The following is a 17,574-nucleotide window of genomic DNA, read 5'->3' as shown; positions in this document are numbered from 1 at the left end:
ATTCGGTGTTTTGATGATATTAGCGACATTTTTTACCGGAATTGTTTCAAATTTCGTAATGGGTACTACCTTGGAGCGGTATTTTTCGACGGAACATTTTGGACATTTTTCCTTAGAAATAGCAGAGTGTATAAAAATTTCGACCCAGCCGAAGCTGTCATTTCTTCTTTAATTAAAAAAAAAAAAAAAAAAATCAGAAGATTCTTGCAGGATATGTAATAGAGTATTTGTTTTCCAAGCTTTTGATTGTATTGGAAGTGTTTTTTTATGATTTCGACCGAAAACACTCGATTTGTAATCACATATAATCCCCTGTTCTATTGTAGAATATTTTTTATGGCAACGCGAATTTCTGTTTTATTTTTAAATTTTAAAACTTGCTTATTTTTCGCAATAGATCCAGTGAGTTATTTACCGCTCTTGCGTCGTGAGAGTATCACAAGGTGAACATTTCGATCGATTTTTTTTCGGTATCGAATTGCTGGTACCGAAAGTCATCAATCAAAACCATACATCTAATTGAGAATCAGCCAATGTTATGTGTCCATTATTAGTATAAAAGAAAATTAATATTATTAAAAAACGATTTAGCGACCCAGTAGCTTTTACCGATTAAATGCTACTACAATATAAAGACAGAAAACTTTTTCATCAACATTTATTCGTATTTAAGGTTTCAGTGTGTCTTGATTAATTCATATGTCATGTGAATCTTCCTAGATATAAATATTTTGTTCTTTGTGTTTCTATTAATGCGCCAAATATGACGCAGCAAATATTAAATGCCTTTGAGGAAGAATACTCTTAAAAATTCATAACATTAAAATAATGTTGGTTTGTTAATCGTCTTCTGAATCGATTTTATATTTTAAATAGCAATAAATAGAGTATTTAAAACAATTTCAGTCTCTTTGAGTCAAATTCGGGAATCGGAGTGCATTTCTTCAGAAAACGTCTTCATGTTAATCATTATTAGATTATATATTAGTTAGAATACTAAAAAAAAGAAACAATCGTATTTACTTAAGCAATCAATAAGAATATGCAAACATTACATTATTTGTTAATAATTTGAATACAAAATTCAAAAATATCGTAAGGCAAATCAAAGAATAGGGCACTAAGTAAGGTGAAAATTCAAGCATAGTCAAACGTATTTTCGTTCAAACCATATCGTCCGTCCGACAAACCTCCAGAGGTCAAAAGAAATAAAAACAAAACAAAAATTAAGTAAACGTTACTTCACAAGGTATATTATATGTATTTTTAAATACTCGCATACAAAAACATAATTTTTTGCTTCTTTAAAAAGGTAGATAAAACACGGAATAAAATAAAAATAAAAATAATACACTGGGAACAAAGAGAGATAATAACATTCGAATGGAATTTCGGCGTTTCATTTCGACAGGAACAGATTCGAAATTCACATCAAGTTAAAACCATAACAGTCTCTAAAAATAATAATAACTCATTCAATCAATAAACGAAAAGGAGACGAACTGAAACTATGTTCGATAAATAAATGGAATAAACGAAACACAAACGGGTAGAAATGATTGATTTTGATGTATATAAATATGTAAGTGTGTGTGTTTTTCATTTTAACGAGTCCTATAGAGTTGAGTAGTTTGATTATTAGTACTAGAGAATATAAATATGCTTATAGAAGACTAAGTATGTAGAGCATGCATATAAAAATATAAATTAATTTTTTTTTTCGTTTTGTTTTTCGTAAACGTAAGTTGTTGTTATGAAAACTACTCTAGATATGATTGGTAGACATCTTTCGGTTAAGAAAATAGTATTGATGTTTTTTTTAGGGGGTAGGATACTTTAAAAGTGACTTTTAACCGTTTTCGTGCGACCGGAGAAAAAAAAATTGAATAAAAATGATGTTTTTGTTTTGATTCGCATTATTGCACGAACATGTTAGGCTACACTAATGGCAGTAGCCCTTTGATGGGACAGCTAGAAATTGAGGTCACTTCTAAAATAAACACCCGGCTTTAAGTATGCATCTGTGGTATAATAAATGTGTTTCAAATACTTTTCATTAATTATTAAGTTTCAGGCGATCTCTGCAATCAGTCTGCGATCAAAAAATAACCTTTTTCAGTTCGATAATTTTGGAGGCGCATTATGATTCGCATTTAAACAAGTCTTAGAACAAATTGATTTCTCTGGTGATCGGCGGCCAATTACAGATTGCCACTAAAATTGATTCAAATAAGGTTCGTTTACAAGCAATATGCTTTTACTGGAAAAGCTGTTGATGAGTACAATTTTAGTTAAGACAAATCAGCTCCTTGTGAGTGTGTTAAGCACTACTAATTTCAACTTGCAGTTGTTGGTCGGCGTTACCATCACCCTCGCCCGGAATGAATGGCTCGCTAGAGTTAGGAACAATTGGTTCAGTATTCTCTGGAGTGGGTTGCTGTGGTTCCACTGCCGAATCGTTGTCAGGAGATACATTTCCGTTTAGCTCTTTATCGCCAGCAACAGATTTCATTTGCGTGGTCGATTTCGTCTCAGCCGATTTTTGAGTGTTTGATTTTGCTGCAGGTTTTATTGGGTTTTTAGCACCAATGGAGGATGTAGTCGATTTGGTTGGTGTTTTGCCTGCGACTGGTTTTATTGGTGACGATTTTCGTTGTGTAGCACTCGTGGTTGTCTTCGACGTGGCTTGTGTGGTAGTGGAAGCGTTGGCGGTGCCGCCAACTGTGAGTCGCCTATTAGTGGTTGTGGTTGAGCCCACAACAGATGAGTTTGTCTTGGGAGCGGGGCGAGCGATGAATTGTTTCGTTGTTGTGGTGACTGTTGTAGTGGAAGTTGTAGTTTTAGCTCGCGAACCGACAACTGATGATGCTGTTTTAGTAACCGAGCTGGATGTTGTTTGTTTAGTTGGACTTTTGGCGCCTGCACTTGTAGCTCCTGGTGCAGTCTTACGCAGTTGAGAAGTTAAAGTGGCGCGTGGTGAAGTTACTTTAGGTTTAGCAGCTGCAGTGGTTGCTGAAACTCCAAGAGTAGTAGGTTTGGTAGCAGTCGAAGCGGTTCCAGATACTGGTCGAGACTTAGTAGTGGTTGTGACATTCGAAGACAAAGGTTTGCGTGCAGTAGTTGAAGTTGTTGTTGTGCGGGTAGCAGTCATCGGCTTGGCTGTCAAAGTTTTAGTAGTGGATGTAGAGGTCACTGAAGTCTTTGCAGTGGATGTGGAAGTTACTGAACGAACTGTAGATGTACCCGATGTTGTTTTCGTTGTCGATTTATGTATAGAGGTCACACTAGTTGTCGGTGGCTTACGTGCACCAGCAACTCCAGCTGCAGAGGCTGCCATTTTAATAGGTTTCTTCTCGGCTACGGAAACAGCGCTGCTTGGTTTGGTTGGACCAGTTTTAGGTTTAGCAGCAATTCCAGTTGTAGTCTTGGGGGCAGAAGTCTTTTTAATTGAAGATGCAGTAGCGGTTGATGGTTTTGTTTTTAAAGTACCAGCGATTGCCTTTGATGTGGGTTTCTTTGTATCATCAGATTTTGCGTTAGTTGATACCGCCGGAGTCTTTTCAGCAAGAGAAGCAACTACGGGCGCAACTTGATCTACAACTTCTTCGCTAGTAGATTTCAATTCTGGTGCGACTTGATTTATCGCTTCTTCATTACTAGATTTCAATTGTGGTTTCTCTTCAGATGCACCTTCTACGGTCGCGACTTGCTTTATTACAACTTCTTCATTACTTAATTCTGGTTCTTCTTTAGGGACACTTTCTACATTCGTCTGATCTTCGGATGCTTCGAAAGTAATAATTTCACATTGGTTTATAGCTTGGCTTCCTACGGGTTCTAATATTTGCTCCGTTATTAATTCCGATTGGACATGTACTCCGCTAAGATCTTTTTCACTGTCGTCATGTGTGTTGAAAGCAGTGCTATTATCATGTACAAGACTTTCATGGTCGACAGTATGTTCTAGCATTGAGTCTGCCGTCTCATTTTGTGGGGATACTGCACCTGCAGCCTCATTCGTAATATCCAAAGCATTGTTGATTGAATCCATTGTTGCACTGTTTACAGTTACATCTAACTCCGAGTTTTCTTGAAGTATCACATTCTCTTGAGGTGCTTGCTCTACGTTTTCAACACATGGTATTTCTTTGAGGCCCTCTTCTGAAAGATGATCGACTTGGAGTTGATTGGATGTTATTTCAATGCATTGATCATTGTCGGGTGTAGGTTCTTCGGGTTCATATTTCTGTTGGTAGTTATCTGACGATATAGGAGAGTTTAGTGGTTCGACCGGAGACATGGGAGCGGATTCATTAGACATGTTGTTTATATCCGATGTGTCGACATTGATATTGTTTTCATTTTGAGACTGCAATTCTCCAACGCCAATTAGCGAACTATTCTCAAATTTATTCTCAGTCTCCAATGTTTCCACTCCATTAATTTCAGAAGAAACTGTTAAGACATCGACATTAACTTTGTCTATTGGCTCTTCTGGCAATTGATGGGTTTTATCGTCCTCTAAATTTGACAATGTTTTATGTTCGTCATTAATATTTTCATCGGCATGTCCAGAAGATTGAGTATCATCTCTCTGAAAAAAAGAAATGAAAAAAAAAAAACGTTATTTTCAATTGATCACGGTAATCTTAATATCTTCATACACAAAATAGCATGCAGAGTAAAATAAATCAGAATTTATAGGACAAAGAGAAAGAATGAGTACTGGTATTCTTCATTCACTTTAACTCAAGATTGAAGATCATCTTTATTTAAAATGGAAAATATTCAGGCATTTTATTTGCTTAATCTTAAATGAATGTGCAAAATCCTTAGAGTTTTTGAAATTGTAATATGTATTTTAATCATAATATCATGTACTATATATATCAAAACCTGAGTATTTAATATTCTATAAGAAACAAAATCAGTAAAAGAATACCCCAGAATACGTTTAATATATCTAGATATATTGTATATAATTGCTTCGGTGAACGTTTTAAACAAGAATCACAAATGAATGTAAAATTGTATTATTTTCAAAAATTATTTTTATTTAATTTATTTACACAACAAATTACCCAGTCTTGCTACCATGGACTGTATACCAAAATTCTATATTTAACATAATATAAACTTATGTTTAGAAAAAGGTATCGTTACTACGGAACTACTACTTTAAAGTTTATAAGGGATTGGATTTCTTATTGATTAAGGAATTTCATTAAAAAAAACTATCATAGAAAATAATTATAAAATTCAATTATTTAGGATTAGGTGCTACTCAAATAAAATTATTGAATTTCAATTTAAAGAGATCGGACCTACTCTATTATGTTATATATGTTATGAGGAATAACATTTACATGTCCAAATAAATAAATCTTTATAAACGAGGTTAAACCAGCAAAACCTCGTATTTTAGTTTTTTTTTTTTGTAGCAGTCGATTGCATAGATGTTTATAAATACTTCGTTAATATAATTTACTGACCTTGTATGCTTTTGTATTAAGACTGAGTGGAAAAATAAAATAATATGCAAATAATTCTGCAGCAACTGCAAATATTGTCAGAAAAAGTGTGATTTGAGCATTGCAATTTTTAAGTTGTGTTTCACACATATTCTGTTGGAGTTTGTTACCAAAGAATTAATGTTTTCTCAAACTTTCGCTTAATCAATACGTTCAGCCAGGCAAAATAAAAATATTTCATCTATGTGTATTTTATGATTTAAGTCAAGGCAAAAAATAGGGCAACACCAGCTAAATGTTTTGTATATTTTATTATTTACAACTTTGTGATTGCCAAGTTTATAGAGAATGAATAGCCTAAACATAGTTGATTCTTTAAGTAATTCAAAAATTTGAAAATCAGGCCGACGATTAAAGCGAGCTTCTGTCAAATAAGTGAATTCGAGTCAGAAAACGGATTTTCTTCCTTTTTTAATTGTATTACATGTTATTTAAAACTCTATTTAGTGATAGAAATAATCAAAACATATTTTCATGTCAGTACCTTGTATAGTGGGAAACTGTAGGTAAAATATTGTAACGCTTCTAGGAATTGCAGGGAACCGTTTTTAGAGAAAAAATGGATATGGATATGGCTAACTTTTAGTAATGGTTCCATGGACAGCAATGTTAATCGTTATAAACGTGCATTGGCCCCTACAATTGATCCACCCTCGACTTGAGAAGTATTTATAAAAAAATCTCTTATTTTCTTAAATCGACCAGCTGAATTATATTATATTATTTAAGCGTTTTTCGTAGTGGATATTCATTCTTAGTTCATATGCTTGATGACTGAAAAGGTCAATGACTTGTCTATTTTGTTATATTTTCGCCAAGTCTAGGAAATACATCGCCACACTCATAATATCTGCGGTTTTCATTAGTAAAATATGGCGCCTTTCTTTAAAATTCACTTCGATACATAGAAATGAGTTCATTACACATTCTTCTCTAATTTGATTTTCTTAGCCAATTTTGCTTTGGCAATTTGTGTCTTAAATTCAAGACACCGAAAGACAAACATATTCATTCATAGATTAGTAATAAGACGTCTGAGTCACATCGAAAAGCCGGCATTCGACATGCTGTGCGAGACTTTCACTTTTACTCCTGGAAACCGTAGTTAATAACATAAAATCCCAATCCAATCACGTGTCCTTCTCCAAATAATGCATCATGTAGAGATGGTACAAGCTATCATTTTATAATAAATAATAATCAATAATATTTTTAATATATATATATATATATATATATATATATATATATATATATATTTTTTTTTTTTTTTTTTTTTTTTTTTTCTTACTGACTCATTTCAATTATTCATCATTTTGTTATGTCTTCTTTTGGTAAAACCATTGTTGGTACAAAAGAGTGGAGTTATGTAGTTTGTATGTACGTACTTGTTCGACACATACACACAGACGCACTGTGAAAACATATAAATTTCTAGAAATAATACGAACGATGACATCAACAGACTGACAGTGTTCCAAGCAGCAGCACTGCTTGCAGTACATTTAAATGAATGCCGGCAAATGAAATTGTACGACCCAATAGAAATCCGCACACGCTGCAGAGCAAGGCAATAGTTAAAACGTATGTAGCACAACCTTTAACAGAGTCGGCATAACATCCGAAATTCGTGGTGGATGTAATATAACTATGGTCATTTATATCCACAGTTTACTTGTTTGTACAAAGTGCGAATGAGTAATGTATGAATGAAATGTGGCAACAATTGTGTTTTAGTGTATTTTGTGTTTTTCAAATGTCCATATTAGCTAAGTTTCGAAAAATTTAAACACATGACAGACAGATAATAACATGTTAAAAGAGAATGGTATTGTTTCGTAGCGAGGGCTTGAAGGTTAACAACAGCTACAGATGCAAAGGAAGCGCTTGTATCTGGAACCTATCTTGACCAAATCGGCTAGGTTTCTATTAACGCTGATAAAGACTACATTTGTTGAGGTTTGTACTTATTTGAAGTCCTTCAAGTTTATTTAAATAAAGACATTTTTGGAGTTTGAATTCGCCCTCAAATATTTCGCAATGATGAACATTGAAGTAAAATTTATAAATAACTAAATTAAATGTTTTTAAAAATCTATGTACGTATGATGTGAATATTGTTCTTAATAGAATTCGCCTTGAATTTATTGTTCTGCCCAACTATATTAATTATTAATTCGATACACAATAACCACAACAAATAAAACTGAGAAGTTTTTTACGTTGACCATATTTTTCTACAATGTAAATATTTACAGGCGTTCGTTTTTGAGGTAAACACGGAATTTAAAATATTACAAATATGTTCGATGTCAATATTATTTTCCAAATAAGGATCCAACATAATTGCCAAGATACGCAATTATCCATAATAATATTAAATTGCCATATCCATATGTAAATAGGACTCATTATTGAAAAGCCTGGTATCTTTAGCTTTTGTTATGGCATAGGGGATTTACTATGCGGCATTTAAACTAAATCTTTGCAACTACGGATATTGATTTTCCTATAAGCAAATCATGTTTTTCGCTGATTGTGACAAAGTTTTTTGTAAATATTTTGATCTTCGTAGAACGTTAGTGTTATGAAAAATTATTAATTGCAGATAAGCATACACATACCTGGAAACTTTCGCCGTCAGCATTCAATGACACTTTGTCCATTTGTTCCTCCAGTCCACTATTTTCCTGAACTGCATTTATGGACATTTTGTCCATTTGTTCCTCCAGGCAACATTTTTCCTCAACTGTATTTATGGGCGTCTCTTTGGTTTCCTCCATTAAATGTTTCTCGTCAACATGTAATGCATTTGATGCAGCTTCAACATCGCCTTGTACTAGACCATCGCTAACTTCAGCATATTTCTGTTCAATATTCTCATCCAATGTTTCTAGAGTTTGCTCTACATCGTGTATGAGTTCTGGGGAGGAAGGAAGTTTTCCCTTTTCGACATTTTCTAAGGTATCTTTTGACTCATAATTGTTGAGGTCTTCCTCTGGCATTAGATTTTCAAAAGCTTCGCCATTCGATGGCAGAGCATTTTCCAGTTCCACGTGCATTTCTTCGGTAGATGGAGAATTAGATATATGTTCCTTTTCTTCTGTTTGAAGTTGTTCTTTTTCGCCAACTATGTCGTTGCCAGTGAAGTCATCCATGAATGAATTGTTGACGCTATCGATTTCGGTCGGTATAGGCTGGACACTGTTTAAAACATCTTCAATAGGCTCGTCATTTGCCAGGTATATTGACTGTTTCATGACGTCATTCTCGACGAAGGAGATCTTTTCAAATTGTTCTTCCTTAGGTGTGTCATCATCGGGATCAACAGACGTTTCTGGTCCTTGATCTTCGGCCAACTGTAATATGGGGTCGCTACTAACAACTTCATTGTTGGGAATATCGTATGGTACATTGTTATCTGACAGTACTACTTCGTCCTGCGTTAGTTCATGGGGGCGTCTATCAGCTTCCTCATCGAATTCCTGTTCGGCTGGTAAAGAAATAACATCCATGTCGTTACAGCGACCTTTGCGTGGACTGTGTGCAACGAAATCATCGTCATCCAGTATACGACGTGGAACAGCAGATGGTGCCTGTCCAAAGAAATCTACACCATCCAAATTAGACGATTGAATATCGTTAGGGTGTGGTGAAAGTGGAGATGCTGGATTAGATCCAAAGTTGGGAACAAATTCTTTTGCTTCCGGATTAAGTTGGCAATGTGTTGCCTCGACATTGACATTTGGCTCCAATGGGATGTCCATATCATACAAGGGCGTAGAAATGTCCTTAGTCTGCACGTCATCGGGCAAAAGGGACTCTTTTACATTTTCAGTTTCGCTTCCAAAATGTTGTGCCACGTTTTCACTTAGAGAACTGGTGCCATTTGAGGCCAATGAACTTATGTCTTCCTCATCACCTCCATTGAGATAATTTTTCTTCATCTCTTCTATCTCCACATCAGATTTTTCAAAACCAAGTGCGGAATTGATGTCTAGAGGATTATTATTGATATTTTCCATTATTTGTTGTTGCAGTTCTTCAGTATTGCTAATTCCATTGTTTTCGTCGTTGGAATTGGTACTGGTGGTAAAAGTACTCACAACATTTGCGATTTCTTTTTCATCTTTCATGTCAACAGCAACATCGCCATGGCCAATTTTGTATTTGTGTGTTGCCTCTTCATTTTCTGCCAACTCATTGCCGCTGTTGTAATCACCAAAGTCTTTGCCACCCGTCTGTTGTTTTTCGCTCTGTTGCACTTCTTTAACGTACTTCAATTCGTCATCATCGCCAACGTCATGTTCTTCGGCTTGAAGTTGTTCGTCGTATTTAACGCCCAAGATTTCGCCACCACTGCTAACATCACCAACCCCAATACCACCACAGCCGGCAACAGCATTCATATTATCTATGACAAAATTTTGTTGTCTATGTTCTAATAATTGATCCATTATTTCATGGTCCTCCATTTTACTTAAATGTACACTCGAGTCAGCAACTCCTTTCTTTCGCTTGAGCCGATCCCTTCTTCTCTCTTTCTTCAAAGCAGTTTACACCTAATTTTTTCAATTTCGCAATCCACTGTTGTCCTGCGCCACCAATTTGTTTCGTTGGTTCTTTCTTGTTATTCCTTTTGTTCCTTCTTCTACAAATTGTCCTTCTTTCCTACAACCTACATAGAGGAAAGAAAAAAACAAAAAAATTACTTACTAATATGACTATATTAATTATAAATATATTTCAATTTCAAATGACTGTTCACTCGCTCGCTCGCAGCAAATGCAAGCAAAATTTGCTTCGCGTGATTCACCTTCTATTTTGCCGATTCTCTTTTAAAATGTCTTCTATTCTTTATATATCTATTTTTACATACACATATATTTTGCACGCAATGAAAAATCTGTATAACGTTCAAGAGGAAGACGTATTTTGTATCCTACAGGCAAATACACTTCGGGAAACTTTTTTTTTTAACCAAGACCACCAGCATCACTGAATGAACTTTTGGCTATTTTTAAATAGTTAATTTGCCAATGGAGAGCATTTGAAAAGACGCGCCTACTTTTTCTCTTCTCTTTTCTGGTTTGGCAATGTTCAAATTTTGCCGACTACTTTGAGTTTTTTTTCCTTAATGTTAATGCACTTCAAACTCACTGTATGTCTTGTTGCGCTTTTTATTTGTCCATATAAATGTGTATGTAATTGTTTAATTATTAAACAATTCCTCTCTCAAACTCCTTACAAAATCAACGAATACGCTTTAACCAACCACACAAGCACACAATGAACTGAAGTGGAAGAATAAAAGGGATAAAAAATCATATCTCCTATATATAGACTTTTGCCGAACGCAAGGCCTATTGAAAAGTTCATTTTGTCGGCGAACTGCTACAAGAAAGCGACTCTGCAAGCGAATCACAATGACAAAATCTGCGGGTAGGGCAGATAGAGCGAAAAAGAATTATAATTCGCCGACATAAGTGTGAATTAATTATGGCAAAATAACACATTTTGTATATGTGTATGTATTGTTTCGAATAACAAATTCAACAAATGAAAATATATAAAATTAAGTTCAAAAAATTTGTATTTTCTAATTTAATGCATACTACAATTTCGGGATAAATCAATATTGTTTTTCTATGTTGAATTCAATTTTGTGGAAAAATTCCAACATTTATTGTTATTATGTTTTTACAATAAAAGCTCTATCAGACGAAATGTTTCATACATATATAATGGCAAATTTTCCATATGTAGAAGTTGCCCATATCGTGTGACACATGGAAATCATGAGTACAGTATATAAAATTTCATATGTCAAAAGAAAAGTTGTAATTTTAATTCGCCTTATATATATGCAAAACAAAAATTATGTGGAGTGCGATTTGTGGAATCAATTTGAATTCCAATTTTGTTCTCTTATTTTTACCCTCTCTTGTCAAAAATGTAAAAAGAGAATACCAGTGCCGTTAACATACATCAATGATGGTGAAGGCGTCATCTATTTTTTTTTTTTTATTAATTTAATTTTTATTACGCCAATATTATAAATTTGAACTGCAAGAACATAAAACTTTTTACTAAATAACCGATTTTTCCTTAATGATACAAAAAAAAAAAAAATACAAAACTAGCAGATTAATACAAGCAATTATTTTTTATTACAAAAAAAAAACATAAAAATTGTACTCATACCTTTCTTTTAAGTGAACTTTTTTGTTCCAATGTCAATGGAAACATGCTATAAGCCACCAAATCAATCGTCGACGAAGCCGTCATATGCCACAGAAAGACGGCAATGAAATTTGCCGCCGTATTTCAACCGTTTGCTATCTTTGGACTTTCTTTTCAAATGTAAACACAATGGATAAGTAATGTCATTAATTTACGTAAACATCTGAAGGATTATGATTGTAATTCGGTAAATGTTTAAATAAAAATGTTAAAATTGACAAGTGTGTCTGCTATTTATTAAACATTACGGCGTAGTTGTTGTTTCACATTTAGTACTATGCCACTTCACATTCTAGGTCTTTGAACATCATTCGCCGGTTAAGCCCAGTCTCTAACCTCACATCATGTCGTCAATGTACCCTGCCAATGGCAAGAAGAATTGCCACTTGTGAAATAAGATGGAAGCGAAGGAAAACTGCCGAAGAGAAGGTTAGTATTTTTTTTATAATGAACTTCAATTAATATGATTATGTTTTTATTACAGAAATCTCCAAAAATTATAGAGTATTCTCCTAAAAAGAAGAACGTTGTTGATCTTCAAGGAACTGTTGATATTTGGAGGCACATTACTGTTAAACAATTAGCAGATTCTATGAATAGATCTATAGGTAAGCAATAAACATGAATTGCATTCCATTCTGATCATTTAACTTGGTACATCGTAATATTGTTTATGGATTTTCAATCACATGGCCATGGCCCTATGGGCTAGGTAACTCTTAATTGAATATAAATATATAAAAAAAACATGTCCACTACACATAGTTGGAATAATTATGCTGATTTAGTTGTTGCAGCTTTCTACAACACTAATCATGTTGTGGGCACTTGATGTCGGTGGCCCCACCCCCTGGTGTTAAATAAAGTTATATTGCTAGAAGTGCTCAATAAGTTAGAAAGTTTAAGTTGGTATTCCGACGTACAATTATTGTCAGCTATTGACAACTTGTACCTACAAATTCCAATTTACATAAACAATGGGGAATAATTTAGCGTTTTATGAAAGTTATAATTATTATTTATAATGGTTGTGAGTAATAATACTATTATTATTTTTGTCCTCTTTCCTTTCTTCTATAAACATTGTCTTAATGCAAATAAACTTGCCATAATTGCAACTAAATTTTAACCGGACACCCACATTTCCAATTTGAATGTCAAATCTTGTTTTCCGCAATGAGCAAAATTATTCTACTCACTTCAAATAAAGTTATTTTCTGGTACCACTTCGCCCATGGTACAATAAAAAGGAAAAGTTGAGCTACCAGCTGATAACATTTTTTTCTAAGTGTGCCCGAATTGTAGGAAATAAAAACCAAATATTTTAAAAATCAATGATTGGAAGAAACGCACATTGTTGGAAAAATTTCGTTCGAAATTAATTTTAGCTTTAGCTTGATATAATTGAAATTTTCGGTAGAAACGACCAAATATCTATTGTTAGAAGTGAAAATCAGTTGTTTTCACCAGAATTTTCATTTTATAAATCAAAAATCAGCAAGCAAAAATTGATTTTCATCTATATTTTAATCTGTCGCAAAGGAGCCGAATTCATGACATTTATATTTTTGCGTGAATTCCATCAAAAATGAAAAAACTTTACAGAATGTCTCACAATTTTTATAATTCAAAGTTGTAAACATATAACCTCGTGCAATCATATCTTTACAATGTTAACCTGTACTTGTGCTAAGGGTATTTTTTTTTGAATGATTGCCAAACGTTTCTTTTTAGTAGGATTGAATTTAGAAGAATGCAGCTCTGTACTAGAGTTGTATTATGTCAAACATGCAACAGTTGGTATTGTTTATTTTACATTTGTCACAAAAATCTTGTATTGTGGGGAAAACCACAAAACGTGAATGTAATTTTGGGGTTAATCCGCAAAATTGAGTCCAAGAGAGAAGGACAATATTGTTCAGTCTCAAACACCTACATGGGGTTGCAACCGAATATGAAGTATATTTAAATAGTTTCCCTTACTATTCAAAATAAACACATAAACAAACTGTGTAACAAACTGTAACGGCAGAATAGAGGCATCAAAAGAAAAAAATTTACTCAGTAGGTAGCTTTATTTTACTTTCCGTTATTGTACCATGGTTTACAAGGAATACATGGTAGGCGAATGCTTGCAACAAATTCTAATGTTAATTTATAAGTAGAATATGATTTGACAATGAATACCTGACATGTCCTTGAACTTAACTTGTCCTACTTGGCATGCATTGCAACATGGGCTATAGGGTAATAAAGTGACTTTGAAACTTCAAAATTTTTGTAGCGTTCTTCAACCTTAAACAAACTCATTTGTAGTTGCATATATTTGCGATGTTTTTGTAACATTGTTCAATGGATTATGAATTTCCAGAGGACGTACAGGAAGCTATGCTCTTTGTCAAGGACGCCGACAATATTGAGCCGACTGCCCAATTGCATGACATCAAAATCATACAAGAAATTGCCAAAAAGCTCGGTACTCGCATTCGCATTGTCGCTGAGCCAACGCTTATTAGTGGGGACAATGAGATGAAGGATAAAGATGTGACACCAAGGCCACCTGCCCCATCAGATCTATTGAAACCACGTCCCCCAGTAGTAACAGTAATGGGGCACGTTGATCACGGAAAGACTACTCTACTGGATTCTCTGAGAGGAGCCAATGTGGCATCCGGTGAAGCTGGCGGCATAACACAACATATAGGAGCATTTACAGTTACTTTGGAAAATGGCGAAAAGGTAACTTTCCTCGACACTCCGGGACATGCTGCATTCAGTTCTATGCGAGCAAGGGGAGCAGTTGCAACCGATATAATAGTGTTGGTTGTTGCAGCGGAAGATGGGGTAATGGCTCAAACAAAAGAAGTTATATCACTGGCAAAAGAGGCTCAAGGTAGATTCAAAATAGTTGTTGATATTTTTATACATTTTATCATTTCTCATATTTTAAAGTTCCTGTAATTGTGGCTATCAACAAGATCGACAAACCCGAGGCAGATATTGTGAGTACTTTTAACACATAGACTCTTCGAACGTTTGCTTATGGCAAATTTGCTCATTTTCAGGAAAAGACAAAGCGCGAGCTATACCAAATGGGATTGGCTCTGGAGGACTTTGGTGGGGACATCCAGGTCATACCGATTTCCGCTTTAAAGGGGACCAACCTTGATTTATTGGCAGAAGCAGTTAGTACCCAAGCGACAATAATGGGTTTGAAAAGCGATTATTCCGGATTAATGGAGGGTGTCGTTGTTGAATCGAAGACTGATCAAAGAAGAGGGTATGTTTCTTAAACCTCCTTAGTTTTATCTGAATCAATATTAAGGTGTTTCACAAACATTTCAGAGACAAGACCATCTGAAATGTTTCAAGAAATCGACCAAAAGCATACTTGTCCAAAATGTCCAATACGCTAAGTATATCAGTATTTACAGAAAACGAATTAATCCATTAATTATAAGCTCTAACAATTTAAAATTGGAGAACGAATTAAAAAAGATTTAGATATTAGTACCATTTTTCATCTCAAAATCATATAAATTGTTTTATGTCACCTCAAAATGTAGTGGTATAGGACAGTATTTTAATTGTCGGCTTCAGTAAGCCATACAACTAAATGTGATTTAATTTTTACGCGACATAGATTTACAAGGCCACACCGTTTTAAGTTGTTGTTCGAATATTTTTTTTATTTAATTCGTAATATTCGAATTATTTCAGTTGTAATTCGAGATTTAGTTTTATTTAATTTCGATAGGACTATGTCTTTACCTTAGTTGTTATTTTCTATACCTTCAAATGGTGCTCTAATTAATTATTTCAACTCCATCTAATTATCTCCCTGTTAATTCTCCTCTAATATGAAACGTAATATATCGCAAGACTTTTCCTATTCTGGGACACGTATCAATCTTAATGAAATGAATGAATACTTAGTCTGGGACAACATATTTTCGAAAACAACAACTGCAGTAAAAACATTTTCTATATGTTTGCTTTAAATTTTTTTAATAATTATTTTTAATTTCAAGAAAGCTTTCGACGGCGATTGTCAAAAGGGGAACTCTGCGTAAGGGCTCTGTTCTCGTAAGCGGTCTGGCACATGCCAAAGTCCGAGGACTATTCGATCATAATGGTAAACCGATGGATAAGGCCGAACCAGGAACACCCGTTGAGATCCTTGGATGGAGAGAGTTGCCATTGGCTGGTGATTTAATTTTAGAAGTCGAATCTGAGGTAAGTATTTTCGTTGGTTTTAGGAGGTACAACTGTTTGCCTTCTAATACAGATGTTTTAAACTTTACAGAAAAAAGCCAGCTCTGTCCTAAGATACCGCCAACATGAAGCTCAAAAGGAGAAAGCTGAACAGAGTTTAGAAGAAATCCGCAAAAAAGAAGAAGAACACTTAGCAAAGTACCGTGCCGAACGAGATGCTCGTCGCCTAGCGGGAAGATTTCGTTTAAGACAGGGTCCTCGTGCTAAGGAAGTGTTGGACGACGATGGCATTCCGCGCGTGAGTGTTATTGTGAAAGGAGACGTACATGGATCCGTAGAGGCAATTTTAGATGTTTTAGAAACATATACAGGACACGACAAATGTCGTCTCGACATTGTTCATTATGGCGTTGGCAATGTATCTGAATCCGACGTCGAATTGGCGAAATCTTTTAATGCCATTATTTATGCGTTTGCTGTAGAACCACCCGCAAAAATTACAAGCGACGTGCCCATACGCTTGTGTAATATTATTTACCGTTTAATTGACGACTTGAAAGAGGAAATAAGCAGTAAGTTACCACCAGTAGAAGTTGAAGAGATCCTGGGAGAAGCCAACGTTCTTCAGATGTTTTCAATTTCCGAGGGGCGAAAGGAAGTGCCGGTTGCTGGAAGTCGATGTACAAAAGGTGTCCTGAAAAAATCCCAAAAATTCCGGCTTGTTAGGAACGGCGAAATTGTATATGATGGTAACAATATATATTTTCAATATTTTTTTTAATTTACGTCAATGCTTGAATTTGGAATTATTTATAGGCACGTTGGAATCCATGCGTCACCTTAAGAATGAAGTGGACACTATTAAAAAAGATGTGGAATGTGGTCTGCGTCTCAAAGACTCCAAAGTTATACCACAAGCTGGCGATATTCTTGTTTGCTACTCCACACGCTCGGAACCACAGAAAACTGATTGGGACCCTGGATTTTAATGGGCCCAACGACTCCAAAGTTATACTACAAGACTCCAAAGTTATAACACAAGCTGGCGATGTTCTTGTTTGCTACTCCACACGCACGGAACCACAGAAAACTGTTTGGGATCCAGGATTTGAATGGCCCCAAATGTTTTTGCGTTGTATAATTCGAAGATAGCGTAATACTTCAAAAAATAAAACTCGACAACAACATATGAATTCTTATGTATATGAAATATATATTATGTACTGCTGCCTTTTTTCCAAAATGTAGGTAAAATTAGCGAGATGTTAATGATTGTTGTTTGTTTTACAAATAAATATGTATACTTTTAAATTCCCATATTATTCATTATTCTTTTGTTTATTATGAATCTTGATGTACAATCGATAAAACCGTTTTTGGCGAAAAATTCCAATTTTGAAATATGGGTCACATGTCACATCCTGTTCAAACTCATACATACAAGTAGGTGTTTATGGGCTGTGCAGCAAGTTTAATAGTGAGCTGAGGCCTTTACGAAAATGCTAGTAATCTACAATAGTTCATTGAGCGACAATTATCTTTTTGAAACTTTTTTGGCAGATTGTAAGTCTAGCCAAAATTCGGT

At 34.6% G+C, this 17,574-nt stretch overlaps 2 protein-coding genes across 5 annotated transcripts; one reads left to right on the top strand and one right to left on the bottom strand.

Annotated features, from left to right (window-relative positions):
- Window positions 1-1,226: 1,226 nt before the first annotated feature.
- On the bottom strand, window positions 1,227-10,848 carry LOC101894307 (205 kDa microtubule-associated protein). 4 transcript variants are annotated; one of them, XM_005176058.4, is made up of 3 exons: window positions 10,692-10,848; window positions 8,156-10,209; window positions 1,227-4,594 (listed from the first exon to the last, which is right to left on the bottom strand). In XM_005176058.4, the coding sequence occupies exons 2-3, from the start codon at window positions 10,004-10,006 to the stop codon at window positions 2,321-2,323; spliced, it is 4,125 nt and encodes a 1,374-aa protein (XP_005176115.1). In that variant the 5' UTR covers window positions 10,007-10,209; window positions 10,692-10,848; the 3' UTR covers window positions 1,227-2,320. The 4 variants fall into 4 exon arrangements, with proteins under 4 accessions (XP_005176115.1, XP_005176116.1, XP_011295012.1 ...); XM_005176059.3 differs by having other exon boundaries at window positions 10,780-10,841; XM_011296710.3 differs by lacking the exon at window positions 10,692-10,848 and adding an exon at window positions 10,348-10,634.
- Window positions 10,849-11,812: 964 nt separating this feature from the next.
- On the top strand, window positions 11,813-17,311 carry LOC101894573 (translation initiation factor IF-2, mitochondrial). The gene is made up of 9 exons (XM_005176060.4): window positions 11,813-11,961; window positions 12,071-12,203; window positions 12,259-12,382; window positions 14,146-14,667; window positions 14,727-14,776; window positions 14,840-15,054; window positions 15,806-16,010; window positions 16,081-16,738; window positions 16,806-17,311. The coding sequence occupies exons 1-9, from the start codon at window positions 11,948-11,950 to the stop codon at window positions 16,976-16,978; spliced, it is 2,094 nt and encodes a 697-aa protein (XP_005176117.1). The 5' UTR covers window positions 11,813-11,947; the 3' UTR covers window positions 16,979-17,311.
- Window positions 17,312-17,574: the final 263 nt, after the last annotated feature.

Source organism: Musca domestica, unplaced genomic scaffold (genome assembly GCF_030504385.1).
Source record: "Musca domestica strain aabys unplaced genomic scaffold, Musca_domestica.polishedcontigs.V.1.1 33, whole genome shotgun sequence".
Taxonomy (NCBI): domain Eukaryota; kingdom Metazoa; phylum Arthropoda; class Insecta; order Diptera; family Muscidae; genus Musca; species Musca domestica.
The sequence above is the reverse complement of the archived record's forward strand: the minus strand, read 5'-3'. Positions and strand labels throughout refer to the sequence as shown.